The sequence below is a fragment of the Monodelphis domestica genome, chromosome 5, assembly GCF_027887165.1.
Source record: "Monodelphis domestica isolate mMonDom1 chromosome 5, mMonDom1.pri, whole genome shotgun sequence".
Taxonomy (NCBI): domain Eukaryota; kingdom Metazoa; phylum Chordata; class Mammalia; order Didelphimorphia; family Didelphidae; genus Monodelphis; species Monodelphis domestica.
In genome coordinates this window covers 159,160,402-159,178,713 of record NC_077231.1, presented here as the reverse complement: position 1 = coordinate 159,178,713, position 18,312 = coordinate 159,160,402, and the positions used below count along the sequence as shown (strand labels likewise).

Here is an 18,312-nt window from a genome sequence, read left to right as displayed (position 1 = left end):
AACACATTTACAACTATTTCTGTGGATAGAGTTAGGATTAAAATTCTCAACACAGCCCTGAATATGAAATTTTTGGTCTTCTGAGTTTTTAAATCTCTAGATTTATTTATAAGCATACATTTGAATCAAAATGGCCAAAAGCTATAAATGTTCAAATTCTGACTTTCTATAAGAGCAGAAAAAAAAGTTAAGAAAATGGCTTTTAAGATGCTTCAAACTTTGGAGTCTTTACTGCCAAGGCAAACCAGGATGATAAATATAGTAAATATTTATATTATGATCCCACCCATAATATTCTCTCTGGATATTTCACAGGAAAACCTTTTAGAATGAACTTATCCATACTGATAAAGTAGAAAATAGAAAACATTTTCCCTATCTAAATAGTTCATTTAGAAGGGAACATGTCATTGTTGAAGGAGCAATCGACTTTGAATCAAAAGAGGCATAAGATCAAATGTCATATCTAATGTTTAACTATATGCATGGGAATAGGGAAGTCATTTAAGCCTACTTGAGTTTTCATCTGAAAATAAAAGCAGCTAATCATTTGACTAGTTCTAATCTCAAAGGATTGTTGGGGGTTTTATTGAGGGAACAAATGTATAGAATTCTTCAAAATTTAAAGAACTATAGCAATGACAATTATTGTTGTTGTTACTCAACAAATAAATTAGAAGGAACTATTTTAACCTCAATTGTTCTTCTTTAGTAGCATTATATATAAATGGTAACACAATGGCTAAACCATGTCTACTTTGGATCTCTTGCAGCTGCTTGAAGACAACCAGTAAATGGACTTTGGAAGTAAAGGCAAAGAGTCACAAATTATAGGAGATCTGGTTGGTGGCTGGTTAAGGCAGTTCAGGTGCCATCCAAAGTCCATTCTCCATTGCTCTGATGCCACTTTCTTTTACTTGGCCACCATACTTCTTGCTTTTCTCTCAGCCCCTCCTATGTGTTAGGAAAAATAATCAGTGTGGGAGGAAGGAGGGGTTTTGGTTATCTTAAAGGTTCACTTTCAAGACTGTTATTTAACATCAGCTTCTTTTGACTACTGGAGTACATGGAATTTGAACTCTAAAGAAAAATGAGATTGACTTTAAGGAAATAAGTGGCAACTTTCCTAGTGAAAGGCTAAGCATTGGGAGTGTATGAGGAAAGCACACAGAGAAGTTGGTATTAATTGCTTTGTTTTATTTTTCTCTTTTTTAATATTACAGAATACATATCAGTAGAGAAGTCTCCAACTACCTCTGGCAATATCTAACCAAAGATAGTTTTTAGTTGCTTGAGAGAACTTGATATCTCCTTTCTCAGGACTGCTGGACTGAAAACTTGTGGAATAGGATCTATATTCTGTCTTAGACAAGCTCAAGGACACTTTACTTGGCAAGATGCCATTGCTTGGGGTTAGAATACTCATTGGATACTCATGACCGTCTCTGGTGTTGGTTACATGTATATTGCTTCAGTGAAACACCCTGAGGATGAGAATGGAGGTACCCTGTGATCAACTGTGTGTATTTATGGGTGATATTTGATTTTTTATTAATTCTTGTGAGGACTGATGAATGTCAAATCAGGTTTTGTAGTATGTATTGGATTACTTCTTTTTAAGATACTTTGCAAATACAAAATAAACCATAGAAACTCTAAGGTTTAATGAGATCACTAGTCACTGCTGGTAGGGATGGACCTGGGCAAGGGTGAATTGAGCCCTTGGGAGATGCTGTCAGGGTCGCTAGAAGACCCATTCTGGGTCAGACTACTAATCTCACCCTGTTTATAATTGCTGAGATGACCCTGGCCATACTGCTGATCAGTAACTATCTGTACCCCTTAAACAATCCAATTGTTGATATTCTTTTGAAAAATAACTTCATTAAATTTCACATGTTTTTATTTTACAAAAAATATACTTAATAACTCTGCACTCCAACTGTCCAATTCATTTCTCTTATGATACCAAATAAGAAGAAACTGACTGGGATCTGAATTCTTTTCCTCTAAAATTCTTCTGTAATTGAAATTGAGATTTTTGCTGAAGAAAAAATTAAATGTTTTCTAAATCATTCATTGAAAATTTTCATTGCTTTTGCTAAGGGAAAATATAGACACTGTGTCTATTAATGTAAGATGAACGTAATCACTTCCTGGCATGTATCAAGAATGCACTTGTGCTTCTTTGCTAATCAGTCATGACTAGAAGGACTCTTATCCTGGAAAACATGTTTATCAAAGATACATGCAAGAGCTAATGAGAACAGACATCCCCCCAAAAAAAGACTAGCAAAAGGATTACTTATGACTCAAGTGGGACAAATTAAATTATAAGAAGCTTAATACATTTATTCTAAATATAATTATATTTCCTCAATGTCAAGGTTATTATAATCTGCATGGTATTCTCTCAATTCAAAATAGTGAAACATCAGTTTATTTTTCAACATCAACTCTCCAAATCAATCCACAGAGTGCTCCAAATCTTATGCCTTATGTTATATACAGCCTTAATTCAATAAGCACCTTGTTCTTTGGATAGTGGAACTTCATTTCAAATAATTCATATATTTTCCTTGTAACAAAGATTATACATAAGACCTCTATTGAGAAAATCACATGATTTCTGTTGTTTTTTGTTTTGAAATGATCAGGTATGCTTGTAGATTTCCTAATATTGAATAAGCTATATGTGTTTAGAATGAATCCCACCTGATTATAGGATATAATCTTTATGATATATTGCTGTAATCTCCACTTTAGTATCTTCTTTACAATTCTTGCAATGATATTAATTAGGGAAATTGATTAAACAGTTTCTTTTTTTCTCTTCCTAGTTTAGATTTCAAAGCCATATTTGTATCAAAGAAGGAATATGGTAGACCTCCTTTAGCCATTTTTCCCAAATAGTTTACATTGTAAATTGTTCTTTAAATGTTAGAAATCACTTCTAATGCCATCTGGTTCTGGAGACTTTTTCTTATAGAGTACATTTATGGCTAGTCCTATTTCTTTTTCTAAGGTAGTTATTTAAGTATTTTTTTTTTTTTGCAATTGAGACATTTAAAAATTCTCTATTTGCTTTTTCTTTTCCACCTTTATTGAATGAGGTCATCCTCCCCCTCAAAAAAACAAAACAAAAGAAACTTTCACTTTTATAAAATGTAAGATGAAGTCATTAAATGGAGGCTACAATAGAATTATCCAAAAGAAAATGGTGAAACCACTAATAATGAGGGGAAAATGATTCTTACCCCAAAATCATCCCGCCACTGATGGGCTGCTTGAAACTGCTCTGCTTTGGTAGCCAGACGCTGGGAAAATAAAAGAAAAAAAAGGATAAAGTTCAAATGCACTCAAGAAAATGGTTGTCTTAGATATACTACTTTTGATTTTCTGAGTAACCATCAGATTACAGAGAATCCAAATGATTCCTGACATCTAGTTAATGGATGCTTAGGCTTAAAGTATTTTGAACTGCTTCAAGCTATCCTATCTAAAAGTATCATTATTCCTGTAACTAAGCATTCTGAAAGCAGTTTAGTTTATAACCTTTGTGATCATCATCAACAGTGTTCCCAACGATTTATGTTTATCATTTGGCTAAGCTTCTTTTCGTAAAAGAATCTTTCAAATCTCTTAGAAAGGTAGTATTCCTTCTCATTTGTTGACACAATTTACTTCTGCACAAAATAAAAAAAAAAATATCAGTACTTCAGTACAGATAAATTCTGTTGAGCAAAACAGTTATTTATTTGACAATCACATTATTTAACTGTTCTGGCGGGCAGCAAGAAGCCTTTTGTTATAGTACAGGGGAGGGAGTAATAGAAATGGAGCTAGGAAATCTAAGAAGAAATCCCCTCTGATTTTTCCTAGCTGTATGACCATTGATGAGCCCCGCTTCTTTCTCTGAGCTTCAGAGTTTTCTCTTCTGGCCTCAGAAATGTACTAGCTATGTAATTCTGGGAAAGTCACAGTTACCTATTTGCCTCCGTTTCATCATCTTTAAAATGAGCTTGAGAAGGAAATGGCAAGCCATTCTAGTATCTTTGCCAAAAATTCCCTAAATAGGGTCCTGAAGAATAATATGTGGCTTAAAGAACTAACAAAGTGCCATAGAGAAAATCACTAAGAAGTCTTAATACAATTGGTGTGATTTAAAAAAAATGTGTTATGCTTATACTGCTTTTACTTATTCTGTTTCTTTGTAAAGTATCACTAGGTGTTGATACTGTGTTCAAAAGGACTGGGAAGATCTTGATACTAGGTTTGAAGGGACTTTAAAGATCTCTAAGGTATCTTCCAGATCTGATAATTTTCAAATCTCTCATCATAAGGTACTTCATTGCTGCTTTTTGGAGATATTAGATCATGTGGTCTATAAACACTCCTGAAATTCTTGTATATCCTAATAATTACACTCTACAATGAGAAAGAAGGAATTTAACTCATTGTAACTTTAATATCTTTTTGTGAAGCAAGCCATAGTGCTTAAAGGTCTATCTAAACATTAAGCTTTCTAGTACTTTGTACAGTCTCTATCTCTTAAAGCACTAACCAATTCCCTCTTATTTCTCTATGATTTACTTTTTACCCCAATGATAATATTTTTAAAACCACAAAGCAAACATGAAGTATGTTTTGGTTGCCTTAGATGATGACAGTGTCCTTTCAGAAATAAAAGTTATCATTTTTTCTCAAACCTTTACTTTTTTTTAATGCATTGTCATCATCTACCCCTGACTCCCCATACAATGGATTAGATGATCACTGAAGTCCCTTACAGGACCAAAGTTCTTTGATTCTTTCTCCTATAATTCAATTGAAGCATTCAATAAACATTTATTAGATGTTCATGATATTCAATGTTCTGTGTTAGGCATGTGACGATACCATTACAAAATGAAACTGATTTTAAAGAGATTTCCCTCCTCTTGATCTTACATTCTGCCATCTTCTAAAACACATTAAAATATTTATTATAAGTTTTGTTTTTATAATTTCAGACTGCACCAACTTTCCCCTTCCCCACCGCACACTTTCCAAAATAGTGTAAGAGGGGTGTGTCACTTCTAACGACCCACCCCAATTTTCAGGTGAAACTTTTTAATTGAATTACTGGAACTAATCAGTGAACTAAATCAATGATATATGAATGACTCCAAAGCACCTCTATGTAATCAATCAAAAAAGGCATAAACTAGGTGGAAATAACTTAAATTGAGAAGAAATGAAGTGCTTCAAAGAAATGTAATGCGATTGATTGGGAGAACTAAATATACCCTTTGTATATTAGAGAAGGAGTTCTAGGAGCATTCCGGTCAGTGCTTAAAATTTGGAGAACATTTGAAGAGCCAGAAACTGAGGCTGGAGAAATGTGGAAACAGTGGGTGTGTCTAAAAAGAGAGTCCTGTCTCCCCTCCACCCCTTACTTTTTCAGACAAGTAACATGCAATGCATCAAGCTACAGCAAAATTAGACATGTTAGAGAGAGGCAGTATTGGGAAGCATGACCTATTTAGGATGGAGAAAAAAAATCTAAGGGCCAGAAAAGAACTATATACACCTTAGGGAAACTTCATGAGAAATTCAAGAATGGAAAAAATAAATTTCTACTAAATGTATTTATCCTTTGTCATTTATGTTCTCTAAGCTTGAGTCCACTTTCCACTAATGTTCTTGTTGGAGACTGTATCCCAACTTTTTGGGAAAGGGGTGGTGATTGTAGCAGAATCAATTTATTTTACTATATCATCTCAGTAAATGTCCCTGTTTAAAAAGGCCAACTATTCTGACCAACCTTTGCTCCAGAGTAGAGATATAAAAGTGCCCCATCTTGAAATAGAAAGTTGGGGAACTGTATTTATGGAATGCTACAATACATATCAGACATGTCAAGGTGTCATTTAGGGTTTTTTTTTTAATTTAAATCCTTTAGGATCAGTGGAACAGACTGGGGGCAGGTGACCTCAGCAAGACAGTATACTATAAACCCAAAGATCCCAGCTTTTGGGACAAAAATCCACTATTCGAAAAAACTGCTGGGAAAATTGGAAGACAGTGTGGGAGAGACTAGGAATAGATCAACACCTCACACCCTACACCACAATAAATTCAAAATGGGTGAATGACTTAAACATAAAGAAGAAAACCATAAGTAAATTGGGTAAACACAGAATAGTATACATGTCAGACCTTTGGGAGGGGAAAGACTTTAAAACCAAGCAAGACATAGAAAGAATCACAAAATGTAAACTAAATCATTTCAACTACATCAAATTAAAAAGCTTTTGTACAAACAAAACCAATGTAACTAAAATCAGAAGGAAAACAACAAATTGGGAAAAATCTTCATAGAAACCTCTGACAAAGGTTTAATTACTCAAATTTATAAAGAGCTAATTGTACAAAAAATCAAGCCATTCTCCAATTGATAAATGGGCAAGGGACATGGATAGGCAGTTTTCAGATAAAGAAATCAAAACTATTAATAAGCACATGAAGAAGTGTTCTAAATCTCTTATAATCAGAGAGATGCAAATCAAAACAACTCTGAGGTATCACCTCACACCTAGCAGATTGGCTAACATGACAGCTATGGAAAGTAATGAATGCTGGAGGGGATGTGGCAAAGTAGGGACATTAATTCATTGCTGGTGGAGTTGTGAACTGATCCAACCATTCTGGAGGGCAATTTGGAACTATGCCCAAAGGGCGATAAAAGAATGTCTACCCTTTGATCCAGCCATAGCACTGCTGGGTCTGTACCCCAAAGAGATAATGGACAAAAAGACTTGTACAAAAATATTCATAGCTGCGCTCTTTGTGGTGGCCAAAAATTGGAAAACGAGGGGATGCCCATTAATTGGGGAATGGCTGAACAAATTGTGGTATATGTTGGTGATGGAATATTATTGTGCAAAAAGGAATAATAAAGTGGAGGAATTACATGGAGACTGGAACGACCTCCAGGAAGTGATGCAGAGCGAGAGGAGCAGAACCAGGAGAACATTGTACACAGAGACTAATACACTGTGGTATAATTGAACGTAATGGACTTCTCCATTAGTGGCGGTGTAATGTCCCTGAACAATCTGCAGGGATCTAGGAGAAAAAACACTATCCATAAGCAGAGGACAAACTGAGGGAGTAGAAACACCGAGGAAAAGCAACTGCCTGACTACAGCGGTTGAGGGGACATGGCAGAGGAGAGACTCTAAATGAACACTCTAATCAAATATTAACAACGTGGCAATGGGTTCGAATCAAGAACACATGTGATACCCAGTGGAATCACGCGTAGGCTACGGGGGGGTGGGGGGAAGGAAAGGAAAATGATCTTTGTCTTTAATGAATAATGCATGGAAATGATCAAATAAAATACTATAAAATTAAAAAAAAAAGACTAAGCTCAGAAAAAAAAAAATTTAAATCCTTTGCCTTCTATTTTAGAATTGATATTTAAGTATTGGTTCCAAGGCAGAAGAGTAGTAAGGACTAGGCAATTCAGGTTAAGGGACTTGCCCAGAGAAATATAGCTAGGAAGCATCTGAGCTAGGTTTGAACCTAGAGCCTAAGCCACCTTGCTCCCCCTACCATAGAGTTTTGATTACTGGTCTGTGTTACAAGTATAGACTCACTTTCCCTCTCCCTAGTCTTCCCATGGTCCAGATCTCAATTTGAAACTGACTCCTCTTATTTGTCTCACCATGCCGGGGGGGTAACCTTCAGGTACAAAAGCTAACTTTTAGTATTGTTACTCATGTGCCCCATTCAATGAGCTCCCAATTAAAAACCCAGCCAGAGTTAAACCATTTAGTGTCATTTTTAATGGAATAATAATATTCCTTTATATTCATATGAAACTTTAATCCATCTCCCTAATCCCAGCACCAATTTTTCTCACTCTGCTCCCCTTCCCAACACTCTTGGTTTCAGTACATGTATCCTCTTTGATCATTCAAGAACAGGATACTCCATCTCCAAGCTCAGGGACTGACTTTCTCCAAACCTGGAATTCTCCTTTTCCTCATTTTGGCTACATGGTTTTCCTGGCTTCTTTGAAATTCCAGCTAAAATACCACTCTTTACAGGAGTTCTTTCTTAATGACCTTTAATTCTAGTGACTTCCCTCTGTTATTTTCTAATTGGTCTTGGACAGAGCTTGATTTTACATGATTGTTTGCATGTTGTCTTCTTTACTAGATTGTGAACTCTTTGAAAAGAGGGTTTATGCTTTTCTTATATGTCCAGAGTTTACTATATGGCTTATATATAACCTAATAGTTGCTTGATAATTATTTATTGATTTATTAGATGGGAATTAGGAATTTAGTGAATCAATAAAAGGGATTTCTGATCTCATTGGGAATTTGTTTAATGATTCTCAAGAACAAAGGTGATATGACCTGAAATGTAGTCAGTGCAGAGGGTGAAATTTTACCACTTATCCCCCAGGTCAGAGAGACAATTAGATATATTAAAAAGAATGTGGCTTATATGTGTTCCTGTGAATATACTTCAAAAACACCGTGACCTTTTGACTCATGTAGAAATAGAGGTAGTTGGAAAGAGGTACATGAACTATTCCCTCTTCTTTGAAGTAGCAAATCAGAATGTGGGGTGATATGTTTGAGAGTTGGGTGCCTACAATCATAATATTTTGGCTTGGAGGCAAAAAGACCTAGTGAATGGTCATGAGGATTTTGTTGAGGTATTTAAATCAGTACTTTGAATAATAGTTTGTATTATTAGTTTTAGAGTTTAAATCCTATTAAATTTCATTTTGATTTAAAAGTTATTTGGGGAAATGGCCATATTTGTCTTAAGCTAAAATTTCCTTAAAGTATTATTTGTATTTTAGTACAATGGATGTTCTTTAATTATATACCTTACTTTTCAAAAAGAGATTTACTGTGGGAATTGGGGTGGGGTGGGGAAGAAGTGTCAGTTCCTGAACTGCTTTATGTCTACTGGCTGTACACCAAAGAATTTGGTAAACCAGCTCCCACTTTTGGGGGGGAGGGAGATGTGGATTCCCTCATCATTTTACCCACTTCAAAAAGTCTTGCTCTTATGCCTCCTTCTAACAAGCCATAATATTGCCATGAAGTCCATTGTGGTTATTTTGAGAGACTGGATAACTACACAAAAGACTAAAATTGTCCAGCAATGCTGAAAACATTTAGCAATACAAAGTCTGATATAATTTAACCTATATGAAGAGATGCTCAAATTTTATGGGGATCTATAGCGTTGGAAGGAGAAGATGGTATTATATTGAATGCTAGATTTTGAGTTAGGGAGACTATGTTACATCTTCTAAAGCTCCATGACGCTGGGCAAATCACTCAAACACTCTCAGCCTTAGTTTATTAATATGTAAAAAGAGCAAAATAAAGTTCCATGAACAATAACAAGCTTTAACATTAATACAGAATGAGAACTGCCCTTCCCCCGCCCCCAACCAAAAAAACAACCTCAATAATTTCATTTTCAAGAACACACTATCTAGCACCCAATTATTTTTAGAATCTGCCTTTTCCATCCAATCATTTGACCAAAAGCTTCTAGAAGCAGAAATTAACATTAAACTTTATAGAATGGGGCATAGGAACCTACTATTCAACTTATATAGTTTACCTTTTACCTATGATAATTGAAATGGATGGGAAGAACAATAAGAACCATATTTTTCAAATGGAATATTTAGAGATGATACATAATTTGTTTATTTCTAAAAATAGACTATATATTCACTTGAATAAAATTCTTTGGTGAAAATGGAGATATATTTTTTATTATAAGAGTTTAAATGAATCTCTTCTCAAAGGTAATTTGCTATGATTTCTACTTTTAAGGTTCAATGTCTAGAACTGAATAATCATGAGAGATTATGCTGCGGATGCCATCTTTGTATTTCAAAAACTTTAGTGAAAAGATTAAGATCAGTGAAATTTCTGCATGAAAATACTATAATGCATAATTGTGCTTCAGATATCAATGTCTTCTTCTAGGTACTTTTGCCAACTCGACATGGTGAGTGCTGTTTTGTGTTAGCAAATGCCAACTGCTCCTGGCTAATAGAAAATTACTATGTCTTGTGGACATTTCAAGTCCCTAATTAACTTCTGAATTGGCCGAGTGCCATCTTATTTTTAAGGCCAAACAACCTGCAATTAAATCTTGCAGGCAATTTGTGTAAGGACAGATCAAGCCTAGACCTAATAAAATTTGATCATTGAAGCATCCATGCTTCAATATTTTCCTGTACAAGAAGACCCTGCTCTGGTATATTATACTGCATTTAAAGGTAGTCATAAAATTTTATTTTTCTCATTTGATGATTTATTATGACATATTAAAGCAGTAGACAACAAAATGAGATTAAACATAAGGAGAATATGCTTTCATTCAACTCAGCACAAAGACTAGAGGATCTACTGCTTAATTGTGCAAACTCAAGAGGAAAGCTTAGGGGAAATGCCATGAGATAGATAAAAGATCAATATATTAGTATGCAAAAATAGTGTATATGCAAATATGCATAATTTGCATATACCATATATATACCAAATACATAAGCATATGTATCTGCATATTTGGAAGTAGCTCTGGCATCAGGAAGATCTGACTCTGATAGTAGATAAGAGGCCAGATATATTCTAAAGAATAACTGCTCATCTGTATTTGGAGAGAGGGTTTACTCCCTGGAGAGTTCTTTATCAATTTATTTATACACATATATAAAACATGCATATTTACACACACACATACCTATAATGTAGTGTTTGACAGGGCAATGTGTGTATATCTTTATCTGTTCTTCCAGGATCAAATACAAAACCTTATGTTTGAAATGCAAAGCCTTCCACAATGTGCCCTCTTCTTACTTTTCTTGTCTTGTTATGTCTTCCTTTCGCAAACTATAATCCAAGGACATCCGTTTTCTTGCTGTTCTTTGGACAAGTTACTCTACCTCCAACTTCTGTGCATTTTCACTGGCTGTCCTCCAGACCTGGGATGCCTTTCCTCTCCTATGCCCCTCCTTGGCTTCCTTCAAGACTCAGACTGAGATTACCATCAGTTTATTCTCCTTTGTTTAGAGATGTTTGAATATTTCTCTCTCATTAGATTATTAAATCTTTGAGAGCCAGTAACTATTTCTCTTTATATCCAGTTCTCAGAACAGCAGCTAGTTCATAGTAGGCACTTAATAGATGCTTATTGACTCTTATATGCATTCATATATATATATATATATATATAATGACTCTGATAATGTAGTATTAATGTGTATACATATATACATAATGAGCTTTATCTAGAGACATATTATGCATGAATGACCCTTACAAAATAATAATACTTGGAAAAAAGCATACATCTATTTACATAGGAATTTATAAGATTAGTCTTTAAAACACCATTTATAAAGAAAAATTGAAAATGCCTAATGGAACAAAGTATATTAATATCCAACTCTAGTGTCTTATTTCTTAGAGGAAATTGACTTTGATAGGGACAGGGACTAGATCATTGTTTTAAGCAATGAAATACCCTGAATTATATAATCTCAGTTACCCAGAACAGTGAGAATATAGATGTATTTTCGAGGATCTCACAATCCAAGTCAGCATTAGAGGAAGAACTTGACACATCTTAAAGGACTTCAAGACCATATCCCAATCTGCTTTGTCCCACTGTTCCCATAAAATCTTAAAATTTAGAGCCAAGAGATCATTGAACTTCAAATAATTCAATAGGGGTTTATTAAGTTTTTTTTTATACATAAAACACTATACAAGGTACTGGGAAAGATACAAAAATAAGATAAGGTACATGCACTCCTATAGCTATTTCTTACACTATATTTTAAAAAGGGTCTACATCACCAGTACTCTGGGACTCTATGTGATTTATACTCTCTGCTTACAATTGTGTTCATTAGAAATCATTAATGAATTTGGGGAGAAAATGCCATTCTTTCAGATTTTCAATCCATGCTGTTCCATACAGAGTTCCATTTTTTAAAATAATGATACTTAAAATCTACCTTTAGGAGGAATATGACTATTAGTGGTATATTCTGAGTTACAAGAACAGAATCCTTGTCCTCATTAGTTAATATTTAGAACACAAGACACTACCAAAAAGAAGGGGTCTATATGAGACATTTCCTCAGATCTCCCACAAAGCCCATCAGGAATAGGACAATTGTAAATTTTTGGAAAAGCTGTTAGAAATTTATTTCAGAACATTTCTAAACTCCTTAATGACTTTTTAGGGCACAGGAAGAGGTTACCAAAATAAAAGAGTCCTACTATCTGTCAGTCTTGGAACTGTCTTTTCAAAGGTCTTGTCTCCAAATTCTAAGTGCATATTGCTAATCGGTGAAAAAAGCTTTTAATCTACAGCAGTCTGCAGGAAAAAGGCCTAGTCAGGCATTATCAGATCAATGAAAGATCAGCTCCCAGGAAGGTCCATTCATTTCCAACCTTCACTTTTTTGTCATATCTTTATCTCTCCCCCCAGCATTGAATTCTGTCAGAAGATATGACAGCCTCATAAAAGAAGCAAGGCTCTCTGCAGTGAAAGGAAAGCATTCTATTATCACTTCCCTTGCGATCCCTAAATATATTTCATACTGAAAAATAGAATGAGACTGATTCTTAATATTGAAAATGTCTTATGTATTAAACTATCAGTTAATCTAAGCTGAAAGACAGCATTGGTTGTCAAAACCATTTAGTTCTGAGTAATTTTCTTTGTGTATATTTGAAAGGAAATCTATAACACATATATAACAATTTAGCTTGGTTTCAACAATGCAGATATTCAAGCTGAATTTTTGAGAGTTGGCTTGGAGAAAAAACAGAAGAAAATGTTCTTACATTTAGTAACATGCAATATAATTTTGTTTTGAAATATGCTAATATTAAAAATATATGCTAAATTTTTATATGCAGTGACATATGACACAATTTTGTTTTGATACTAAAATCATTATATATGTATATTAAATTAACAATTGGAACTAGCTATTCATGTCATCATCTAATTTGGGGCAAATTATGTGTGGTTAATATGTATATGTGTGTATATATACAGATACATACATATATACAAATACACACATATCTATAGACAGACACAGATAGCTAGCTAGCTAGTTAGATATTTACATATATACAAAGAGAATGATGGTATTTTACATTAATGAACTGACACCAATCAAGGAAATGATCATTTTCTCTGATGATGCTTTTGTTCTCAAGTTAGTGGGCTAAAATTTAATTAATTATATTAATTTTTTTAATATATCAAAAAATTTACTGGTTTTGTGAGATTTACTAAACACCTCTGATTTCCTGTTAGGTTTTAATGAAGCAAAATGAACAGAAAATCCCCTTTGGAACAGAAGAGTGAACACAGGAAATAGGTAATAATATGCTAACCCTCACTGAACTCTAGCTAGTTGAAAGTATCAGGGAATTCTCTTGAATGATAAGGAGACCTCTTGGGAGAGATGTGTCCATCAGCAAAAGTCTGATGACTCTGGATCAAATTTTTTGAGGTCAAACTAAAAGCAAAGAAATAGATTAGCATGCTAAAGAAGACTGCTAATAACAGTTTCAACTTCCTAGAGGACAGATTTAGTTCTTAAAACTTTAAGGGCCATTTAGCATCCACAGCCAATCAAAAGCATCCTGCAGCAACTCAGTATACATAAATAAAAGTCCAAATGAAATAATTTCTCCACAGGAGAAGAGAAGGTAGACAAAGAGGGAATCATTGAAGGAAACAAAAGTAGGACTTTTAGGTTAATGTTTGCTTTTTGGCTGGCAGGGTTTGTTAATGGAATAATAATTATTATTATGCTGTTATTTTAACAGCAACTACTATATAGCACTTATTAAGTGTCAGTTACTATGCTAAACACTATAATTAACATCTCAGTTGATCTTCACAACAATACTTGCTATTATTAACCTCCTTTTACAGATTAGGAAACTGAGGCAAGCAGAAACTTGTCTGTGGATATATTCAATAGTAAATGTCTGAGTTTAAATTTGACCTTAGTTTTTCCTGATTCTAGGCCCTATTCACTGTGTCATCTAGTTAACCTGAGAAGACGATAAGACATCATGTCAAGGAGAAGATGTTTCTTGTTCAAGGATAGGAGATAAAAAGAAGTGAACAAATGCTTTGATGATAGTGAAAGAAATCCTTTTAGATAAAAATTCAAGATTGAGGCAACATTTTAGACAAAATTGTAGGTGTCTTAACTAAGCATAGAAAATTGTTGTTATAAAAGTAAATAAAACTATTTTATGTAGTTTTTGTATAAAATAATTTTTCTTTCCATTATTATTCTACCCTATGGTTGGAGGTTTCCTACATTATTAATACCCCAAGATGTCATGAAATAATTGTGCCTATTTTTCCCTGCCATAGCCAAAACATTGTTAAATTATATACCTATATTTTACATTCAAAGAGGACTATTAATAAGACTATTATGTAGGTGTGGGTGAAGATATCAGAGACCCTCAGACTTTTATATGCTAAAACTATTCAGAATATTTTATGCACACTTTTTCTACTTTTTCTTTCCTATGTTAGGACATAGTTATCTTCACAGACATACTTAACATGTTAGATTATGCCTGGAACTATTTAAAAATAATTTTATCGGGCTAATTACTTGAAATAGTTTATACTTTGTAACATTTCTTTTTTCCTCTTATCCTCAAATTATTGTAATCTTTAAGTTGATTATGCTTTCATGATCCTTTTTGGGGCAACTTTTCCCAATAATGATCAAAGGAGGGTATGTAGAAATGGAGATTTGAACCCCAGACTTCAATCCCCAGAAGTCCTTGGCACTTCCCAGAATTCCCTATAATCTCACCTGAGTCCTCACCTGAGTGCGAGATCACCATTTGTATTTAAACTGTAGGCATTACAGTCTCTCTGCTTCCGCTTCTAAACACATGCGTCTCTCAAGATGTAGAGTAAGTGAAATTGAATGGGCTTATCAGCCCTAGAAACGTGGCTTATTGATTTGTATTGTTGAATTCTAATAATCTTTAATAAACCTCTAAAAATACAACACTTTTAGTAGAGAAACTAATTTAAATGTTACAACTTTAATCCTGAAGCACTTTAAAACATTTGCTTTTTCACCAAAATGGATATCCTACAGGATGAGTAAAGAATGGACTGGACTTTGCTTACTCTGGAGGAAGTATCCAAATCTTTGAGATCAAAAGTCCCATTTGTGGGGAGGAAGCAGCTGGGTGGCTCATTGATTGAGAGCCAGGTCTAGAGATGGAGGTTCTGGGTTTAAATCTGGTCTTAAACACTTCCTGGCTGAATGAGTCTCTTAACCCCTGTTGTCTAGAGCTCTTAATACTCTTCTACATTAGAATCAATTCTAATTTTGATTCTATGGTATTATATTGATTTTATTATGTATAATTGTATAGTATTGATTCTAAGATGGAAGCTAAGGGTTTAAATATTATTTATATTAAAATATATATGTATGTATGTATATAGGCATATACAAATGTGTGTTTTTCAATCTTGCAGGATCAGAGATTTAGGAAGGAGAGAAAACTTAGAGATCCAGCCTAACCTTCACATTTTAGATTAGAAGATTCATATGGGAAGGTTTTCAGAAAAATGAAGAGACCGAGAGTCATAGAGATGACTTTTGTACATTACATGTAAAACAATCTTGTAATGATTGAGGTGAATGGTTAAAAATGAGGGATACCAAATGCAAAGCTTATGGGTTCCTGTGGCCCACCACACTCTGATTGTGGCTATCACATAGTCTAAAACAGTCCCCCCCTTTTGTGGTCAGTGTCAGATTAAAATGTAATTGAGATATACTTAGAAAAATAAACAAAAATACCATAACATATAGATAATATTAATTTGAGGTTTTTTTATGTTAAAATGCAGCCAATAAAGATTATTTGGTATAGTTTAGTGGGCTCCTTTGTATTTGAATCTACTTAGAAAAATAAACAAAAATACCATAACATATAGATAATATTAATTTGAGGTTTTTTTATGTTAAAATGCAGCCAATAAAGATTATTTGGTATAGTTTAGTGGGCTCCTTTGTATTTGAATCTAATACCACTGGTTAAGATGAAAGAATAGAACAGTCTGTCATGGTTTCCTTTTGAAATTCTGTGAAAAAGACATTGCTGTTTGGAAAGCTGATACCATACTTCTAACTGAAGTATGAAGTATACAGGACTAGATAAAGAATCCAGAAGTTTTTGAAAATAACAAATTGGTGACCTTAGTAGTATATGAGAAAGATACTAAAAGTTTTTGAGAATGTTCCTTTGAAAATTAATCTGATTAAGTTTCACATCATATTCTGAAGATCTTTGATGGAGATGTTGCTGAAGAACATGGATTAAAATTAAATTGTATGAAAGTCTAAAGGAAGTATGCAAAGAGATGGAATCATGAACCATCAAGATTATTTTTAGAAACACATTCTAGAAGGCAGAGATGGGATTGTATTTTAGACTAAATTTTAATACAGCATTTTTTGTGGAGCAGAAGCATATTTAACAATGGTCTCCATACTTTCAACATCATATATTTACTATATGTAGTCTATATTTACAATTTATAAGTGATCCAGTTCAATAGTGATAGAACTGAAGAATAAATCCTATTCCTAAAACCAGATTACATTTCTTTTTCTTTATTTTTTAGGATTTTTTCAATTTTTCCCAATTGTGTATAAATTGAATTTTTTAATAATCATTGACTGACATTCTGTAATACATGTTCTCTCCCTTCTTCCCTTCCTACCCTCTCCCCTTTCCAAGATGGCAGGCAATATGATATAGGTTGTACACGTGCTAAAATGTAACACATATTCCAATATTCATCATGTGAAAAACAATTGCTTAAACAAAAAATACTCATGAAGGAAATGAAGTAAAAAATGATATCTTTCAATCTGTATTCAAACTCTTTTATTTGCTTATATGGTGGTGGATAGTCAAAATAGATGAGCTTTCAATCATTTCCTTCTGTAGTGGATGGGATGGTAAAATCTCTATCACTTTTTCTTACCTAGATTGATAACTAACAATCTCCTAAGAGCACGCTGAGTTTCCCACCTTACTCTTTTCTAATGCTTCCTCTACATTGCTATCCAAATAATCTTCCCAAAGCAAAGCTATGATCACATCAAAACTTTATTTGAATTGAAAGGAATAATAAAACATCCCTTTGTTTCCTAATCTATAGTCCAACTTTAACAATTGCTGAATTTAATTAAGAATAATAAAGTCTCATTTAATTGTAGCAGATGATGCAGATAAATGCATTTTTCAGCAACATACCAGCATATGAAGGACTAACTACACAAAAGAATTAAGTGGAATACACCCTATGATTTCTAATTCATTTAATAGGGGCTAATTACACCTTTATCAAACTGAATTGAATTCAAATAATAGTTCTCCTAGTTAACAAAATCATTCTCACCAAAATGCCTCAAGTTAAGACTCACACACTTTTGAGGAAGTCACTTAATTGATTACCTTTGTTTCCTCATCTGTAAAATGAGTTGGAAAAGAGAATGGCAAATGACTCCACTCTATCATTACCCAGAAAACCCCAAGAGGTCACAGAGTCAGACATGACTAAAAAAAACTAAACAATTTGTCTCAGAAAATAAATTTTGTTGGTTATTCTTCATATAATCTCAAGGAAAATCATTGAATAAAATTATAGTTCTAATCTGGTATTGACCTCCTAGCTTGAATTTTTGCTTCTACAACTGCGCCCTATTTCTAAGTCAATACTTTGGACTTTGGAACTCCATATAAACTGTACTACTGACCCAGTTTTGATTTTGGACTTAATCTTTTATTGCCCCTATGCATTCAATAATTAAGAGCCTTCTGAGTACCAGGCATTGTGTTAAAGGTTGGGAATAGAACAAAAGGTAAAAGACAGTTCCTGCTCTCAAGATGCTCCCAGACCAATGAGGGAGACAAGAAGTAAACTAGGTACCAACAAACTACAGGTTAGCTACAGGATAAAGTGGAGCTACTTAACAGCAGGAAGGCACTAGAATGAAGGGGGTTTATGAAAGGTTTCCCATAGAAAGGGAGATTCTGGATGGGTCTTGTAGGAAGCAAATTAAGGCAGGAGGCAGAGATGAGGAGGGGTGAACATGTCAGGCATGGGAAACAGTCAGTGAAAATGCTTTTATCCTGGAGTATCTTGTGGTAGCAAGGAGACCAGTGTCAG

General features: G+C 33.9%; 1 protein-coding gene across 12 annotated transcripts in view; it reads right to left on the bottom strand.

Annotated features, from left to right (window-relative positions):
- CACNA2D1 (calcium voltage-gated channel auxiliary subunit alpha2delta 1) overlaps positions 1-18,312 on the bottom strand; it is a 648,555-nt gene that overhangs the window by 306,674 nt on the left and 323,569 nt on the right. For all 12 annotated transcript variants that reach the window (XR_008912227.1, XM_056799476.1, XM_056799477.1 and 9 more), the window contains exon 4: positions 3,258-3,317. Coding sequence is in view for 11 of the 12 variants with exons in the window: in XM_056799476.1 (XP_056655454.1) it covers positions 3,258-3,317 (60 nt within the window). In the remaining variant the exon portion in view is untranslated. The remainder of the gene's footprint in view (positions 1-3,257; positions 3,318-18,312) is intronic.